Raw genomic sequence first — 7183 nt, forward strand, 5'->3', positions numbered from 1 at the left:
CCGATGCTACACGTAATCCATAGTACCGGTTTCAAAAACGCTCTTAAAGGGCCAGACAACACAAACAGTTTGATCAAAACCGATCCTACTATGCAATTTTCAAGAACGATTTTGGAGCCGCTCTTAAAAAATCGCTTTTAAAAGAGGTGTTTTTTTTGTAGTGATTCTCATTACCATACCAAACCAATCATATGTATAAAGAATGATATGAGAATGATCATTTCATTCATACGTCATTCTCTCATACCAATTATGTCTTAAGAATTCACTTAAACTAGAAGTTAATACAGTGTGGTTCATTGATTTTTTAGTGGACCCTACATCTATTAATTAGATACATTCTTAAGACATGTGATTCGATATTTTCTCTTTTAAGACATTGAAAAATATTGGTTTTTAGCATTTGTCTTTCCCATCTTCTTTATAACAAGTTAATATTTCAATATAAAAAGTTTCATAAAATTTTTACCTCCATCCTAATTATATAGTTATTCTTTTATTTTTGTCTATTGTCCCAAATATATACTTCAGTTTCTAAGTTTCACTTTTCTTGCTTTTACTAGTATATTCTTGCTAACCAATCTTTAAAAAATGTGCAACTGTTTCTGAATGAAGTATATAATGATAAAAATATGAAATTCATTTCTAAACTTTGTTATTCCAATAATTTTTTAAATCTATGTAAAAAAAAATAACTATTTAAGACTAGGGCTGAGATACCGAACCAAAATACCGAATTTTCGGAATATCGTACCGAAGTTTTTTCGATATATATACATTTTTTTAGTATATCGAATTTTTTTCGGTATCTATATTAATGTGGGTTTTTTTCATACCAAAATTTTGGAATTTCGATATTGGTATCGGTATGAATTTTTTTCATACCAATATTTTTAATACGGTATACCAAAAATCCACCACTATTTAAGACATAGCAATCAACAAGTACCCAATCTTAGAATTATTGTACAAAAATATCAAAACAAAACACAAAGCGTAACGTTTTGATAGGTGAAATGTCAATAATTGAGTTATTTGAGGATGCAAAAATTTGAATTTCAAGAAATGGGACCCCTGCTTATCTTGAAGTTTCTGCACATATGCGTGTATTTGATTCGTTGAAGGGGAATTCGAGGTTGTAATTAAAAAAAGGGGCCCCTAAAAACATATGCCACAAATTTGGGCAGCCTTTCCTCCATATATTAATTTGACTTTGTCCCTCTACAAAACTTGTGGTCTTCTTTTGTACATCTAAGTTATTGGACCAATTTGGACCACTAGAAAGACGAATCAATTACAGATTTGTTCGAATTTATCTTCGCTTTTTTTTTTTTTTTTTTGTCAAACACGCATTTGGAATAAATTTTACTCTAGATGTGAATTTTGTGTAATTTTTTTATTCAAATGTTCGTTAAATAATATTATTAGTTACACAAAATTTAAACTGTCGTATGCATATGAATTATGATGTGTGCCAAAATGTCACTATGATATTAGATGGCATTATATATGAAATTTGTGTTGAGAAAACAAGAGTTTCATTACAAAAACAACACCATCACAATGATCTGGGAACTCCCTTAAAATAATAATGACTTATTTTACATTCATCAAAGAAAAGACATCTATAAATTTATATTAAATTAATCTCGTCGTATTAGTGTTGGAATCATTATTTTTTAATTATATTGCGATGGGGTTTTTTCGTTATCACCTTAGATCAAAATCAAAGTTAAAAGTTTGTGTCACTGCATCATAAATAATATGTTGTATTATCTTCTAATAAAACTAATTATCATTTAACTCTGCCAAAATATACGAATTATACAATACCAGCAAGGGATATAAATTTTGAAATATGTATCACCAATTTCTAAAAAAAAAATTGTAAGAAAGCAGAATATATGAACATAAGATAAAATTCTATAGTAAAAAGAGAAATTCCTGACATTTTTATTACGATTTCATCAAACATATACACATTTTTTTTTAAAAAAATAAATAATATTTTTCAATAAATATATTTTAATCTAGAGTAAAAAATCGTTACAGCCGTGACCCTTGAATTGTTTGAATAGCCACAAGTGCTCCTCTAACATAACCCAAAAAAAATGCCACGAATGACCGAACAAAATGCGTGATACTGATTGGCCATCCTCATCATCACAAATTTGTGCCAACTCTTTCGTTTTCGATAAGAATAAAAAATTAAAATTAAAAAACTTCTCTCAGCACTATTTTTTTTTTTTTTTTTAAAGGAAAAGAAAAGAAGAGTTTATTTTTTTTTTTAAAAGGGTTGACCCCGAAGGGAACCCCATTTTACATGAGTCAGAGGTTATATAGTCTATAGACCAATAATTTGAAACATAGTTTAGAAAATCAATATTTAATTTTTTTTTAACGTGTGAACCCGCAGCCACTATTTTTTGGTGGGCTCTGTTCTATATGCATGCATGGTCAAATTAACTTAATAGTGCATATTACAATTTTCAATCAACTACAACTACTTATAAAAAATAATTAATTGAGATCCGAAATCCATTGTCAAGTAGATAACCCAAATAGATCGTTGGATTTGTTTTTATGGAATTGAAATCCTCATGATTGTATTTCGAATTTGGATGGAGTAATTTGAAATTCATGATTTCAAATTAATTTTATTTGTTAAACAATTTACACAAAAAAAACTCAAATTCATCTCGTACTTACTTACACAATAAGTTATAATAAATTATAATTATACAAACCACAATGAATTTCAAATGTCTCTAATATTTCAAAAAGATGAATTCCATGACTGACAAACAAAAGGTATACAAATAGAGAGATGAATTTGAATTTCTTTGTTTAAGTTATTTAAATAATAAAAATAGATTTTAACTAAATAGATTTCAAATAACTTAATTGAAATGCACGGTAAGTTCAAATCTGCCAATCCAAATATTTGAATTAATGTATATTTCAAATTATAATTTTGTTTTGTTTTGTTTTTTTTATATTTTATTGAATTAATTAAACAACCAAAAAGAAAGTAATTGTGTAAAAAAAAAATGCGCACATTACATAACAGCCTTCTAAATTGACTCCAATTTTTACGTGAAATTGATTCGATGCAATAAAAAGATAATCAATCAGGGGCAAAAAAGTAATTTAACCTGTCAACGAACATCTTTGTATTTATCCCCTTCACTGTCCCTGCTTTAACAAAATTCTCGGCTATACATACATACATACATACATACAGCCCATTCCTTGGAGTGGTACACAGCTCAATGTAGGATCACCTTCGATTCCATTACCAGGAAAAATGGCTTCATCAGCAAGAACCAAGATCAGCAAACTCTTCAGTATCCCTAGAACGCGGCGTTTTCAGCTGCCATGGGAGGCCCGATCGTCGTCTTTCTCGACCTCCGCCGCTGTTGCGGTGGATCTGCGGCCGCTGCCGCCTCCGGCGGAGGTGTTGAATGGGTCGAGGATTCTGGGTTTGGTTAAGGAGTACGAGGATTATAGGAGGAATCTCTACAATGGGTTGACGCATAAGGCTTTGTTTGTTGATGCTGTGGGCACTCTTGTTGTTCCTGCTCAACCCATGGCCCAGGTTTCTTTCTCTCTTTCTCCCTTTTTTTTTCATTAATTTGTCGCAATTTTATGTGGCATGTGTGCTCTTTTTTTTTTTTTTTTTTTGGTGGGGATGTGATTTATAATTCATTTAGTTCGAGACATGCATGAGATGCTTTAGCAAATCAACTATATTGTGTGATGAATCATGATTGTTGTTGGGGTTGAAGGGTAAATTTTTTTTACTCAATAAATGATTTTCATTTTTTTTTAATGTCAACTTTATATGGCAAGAAGCTACTTCCGCTTTCCTTGATTCCTTTTAGCACTGTTGTACGAATATATGCACATGATTTGCTTTTGATGTTTTGGGCGAATTTTTTGTTCAATCCTTCGTATCTACTAATTCATGCTACAAATAGTTTCTGATGGGTATTTTGAGTGGACTTTTGGCTGCCTCCATTTCATATTTGGATTTAAGTTCCATATTTTACTGAAATTTCTTGTTGCGATCCAGATTTATAGGGAGATTGGTGAAAGGTATGGAGTGGAGTACTCAGAAGTTGAGATACTGAACAGATATAGGCGTGCTTATGGTCAGCCTTGGGGTAAATCTCGCCTCAGGTCCTATTCTCTTCTCCATTAATTGTAATGAAGTTTCAATATTTTGCAATTTCCCCTTATCGTAAGCGACACATCGGCCAGCCTAGAAGGGTGTTGATTAATTCTGTTGTCTTGTTTGAACTAAATATTGCAGCTTTGTTATTATCATAATTCGGGGTGGATTCAAGAATTGGGTTAGGTCTAGGTGGAGAGTTAGGGATAAACCTTTACTTTAGAAAAATTGTACTTGAATTTCAAGATTTGAAAACCGAGAACAGTTATCCTCTCCCTGGCTATGATCTGGTTTACGGATGTTCATTCCTGGGCGTGTGGGAGGTGTATTGAAATATTGTCCCACATCGGAAGGATATAATTCCTGGGAGCCCTTAATATAGACAAGGGCAACCCTCACCTCTTGAACTAGCTTTTGAGGGGAGTTAGGTCCAAATCTTATTTCTAACACCTGTGTGTAAACTAAATATCTGAGAACAAACTGAATCTTTTTCACCATTCGGTTCATTTCCTGTGTCTTTTGTTCTCCTATTCATTCAAGCTTCTATTTCCACGCTTAATGTTGTGAGGCTTGCACACGATCTTGCTATCTTTTGTTGCATGGTTTTAGTTTAGATTACTTATGCTAGTTTTAAATATTTCTTAGCCCATTGATTCCAATTTCTTTCTGTGCACCATAACATCGATGGATGCCCTTAATGAGCATGCTTGCTTTGATTTGGTAGTGTATGAAGATTGAAGACATTTACTTGTGCTTGCAGATATGTTGATGATGGGAGACCATTTTGGCAGTACATAGTCAGTTATTCAACGGGTTGTTCAGATTCGCAGTATTTCGAGGAGCTGTATGATTATTATACCACTGAAAAGGTTTCCCGGTTAACTGCAAATGTTGTTTCTGCTTTAAGTTCATTAACTTAATTTGTCCTATAAACAAAACGGAATATTATTATCTTTTAGGAAAATCATGATGATAATTTGATGTTATTGTTTCTTTGACAGGCTTGGCACCTGTGTGATCCAAATGCCGAGAAAGTTTTCCATTCTCTTCGAAAACATGGAGTAAAAGTGGCTGTAGTATCTAATTTCGATACCCGGTTGAGGCCTTTATTGAAAGCTCTCAAATGTGATCACTGGTTTGATGCTGTGGCCGTGTCAGCTGAAGTAAGTGGAAGTGACCTTTTTTTGTTTTTTGGTTGCATTTTTTTACATTAAAGCTCCTAATATATGATAAACGTAATTCCTACTCCTATCCAAATCAGGTAGCAGCTGAGAAGCCAAACCCCACGATATTTTTGAAAGCTTGCGAGTTACTCGGTGTACAGCCCGAGGATGCTGTGCATGTCGGTGATGATCGTAGAAACGACATATGGGGTGCTAGAGATGCTGGATGCGATGCTTGGCTTTGGGGAAGTGATGTTAACTCCTTTGAAGAGGTATATATCTTAATCCTTTTTTCAGCCAATGTCTCTGTTTCTAGTCTTGGGCAAGCGTTTTTGAACATGTTTTAAAGAAAGTGGTGCTTGTTGCTCTTTTTTTTTGCGCCAAAGTCTTAGAAACTTTGATAACATGATTCGATTTATAGTCTTGTTAACTCCTTTGGGACAGGTTGCTCAGAGGATAGGAGTTGTGGTATGAAACTGGTTTCTTGGTTTAACAGAAACTCGCGGAGATGCAGTTGCTGCGCTGGTGTTGAATGAAGTGTCAATCCTCGGAATGTTTGCATTGTATATATTTTGGTGTAATGTAAGCAAACGGAATGGGGGCATAAATAGAATCAGAGTCAAATCTAACAGTGGTTGCAAAATGGCTGTATATGCGCCGTGTTTAGATCTCCCGGTGTAGCATAGCCAAAATCAATGTCCGACTCCGACCCAAGGCGAGTATAATATATCCCCAAACATCTTTAATGATTCATCCTCCAAGTTCTAAACTCGCACAAAGATAAAAATAAATAAATAAATAAAAATAAAAAGAAAATATAAAAGTAGTGACGACTGATCCACAAACTATAATATCAGACTAACCACACCTTTCGTATTTTTGTCTGTTTTCAAGAAAAGGAATATCAAGTATCAACAAGTTGGGTGTAATTTCATATTAGGTAGGATTGTGCTTTGTGCATTTGTGTTTGAATCGATGGATTTGAGATGGGAAACCTTTGAGATTAATCATGATTAATTTCTTCGCTAAAAGAGCCTCTAAAAAGATCATCGACATTCAAATTAAACTCAAGTGAGGATGAAGAAAACAAATTCAAAGGAAGTTTTTATTTGGGTGCAAAAATTGTATAGGTAGGAGAGATATCAACATGCAATGCTTAAGATAATATTTGCTGTAAAAAAAATCTAACTTTTTTTTTAAAAAAGCGATTAAAGCTTGTTGTTTCAATCGGCATTACAGTAATGAAAATGTTATATGTACAAATGAGATTACAAGTTGGGTTACAAAATACAATTGAATTGACAAAATTATTCCTACACTTTATTTGGAAAAAATCATTCAAAAATATATGGAGGATAATTTTGTAATTACAAATGCAATTTGTAAACCAACTTGTAATCCAATTTGTACATGTAGCATGATCCTTAAAGTAAAGTTACACGCTAGCTTACATGGATTGCAAATAGTATAATTATTGGAAGAAGGATTTTGTTAGATGACAATATTTGTCTCTGCTATAATAGAAAGATCAATACCTGATATTTAAGTAATTGTACGATTTAAAATATTTAAAGTATATTGTTATCAGCTATTAGATTGTGTTTGGATTGATGATTTTAAATCTATGAACTTGATATGTATTTTTGTTATTTAGAGAAATAATGTCATAAATTTCAAATTCCATACTTAAATATTTATATATCTATATTTTATATAAAGTAAGAGCATCTTAGTGGTTTTTTGGTATGCTCACTTTTAATTTTTTTTTTCAAAAACAAAAAAACAAAACCCCACAAAATTATCATCTTGCAAAATTTTTTTTTAAAATCAAATACTTAAGAAAAAT

General features: G+C 32.2%; 1 protein-coding gene across 1 annotated transcript; it reads left to right on the forward strand.

Moving 5' to 3' along the window:
• The first annotated feature begins 3229 nt into the window (after positions 1-3229).
• On the forward strand, positions 3230-6097 carry LOC140892413 (uncharacterized). Its single transcript, XM_073301288.1, has 6 exons — positions 3230-3598; positions 4076-4182; positions 4935-5043; positions 5176-5337; positions 5436-5609; positions 5782-6097. Exons 1-6 carry the CDS (start codon positions 3308-3310, stop codon positions 5809-5811), a joined length of 873 nt encoding a protein of 290 aa, XP_073157389.1. The 5' UTR covers positions 3230-3307; the 3' UTR covers positions 5812-6097.
• Positions 6098-7183: the final 1086 nt, after the last annotated feature.

The sequence above is a fragment of the Henckelia pumila genome, chromosome 3 (assembly GCF_033568475.1).
Source record: "Henckelia pumila isolate YLH828 chromosome 3, ASM3356847v2, whole genome shotgun sequence".
Lineage (NCBI taxonomy): Eukaryota > Viridiplantae > Streptophyta > Magnoliopsida > Lamiales > Gesneriaceae > Henckelia > Henckelia pumila.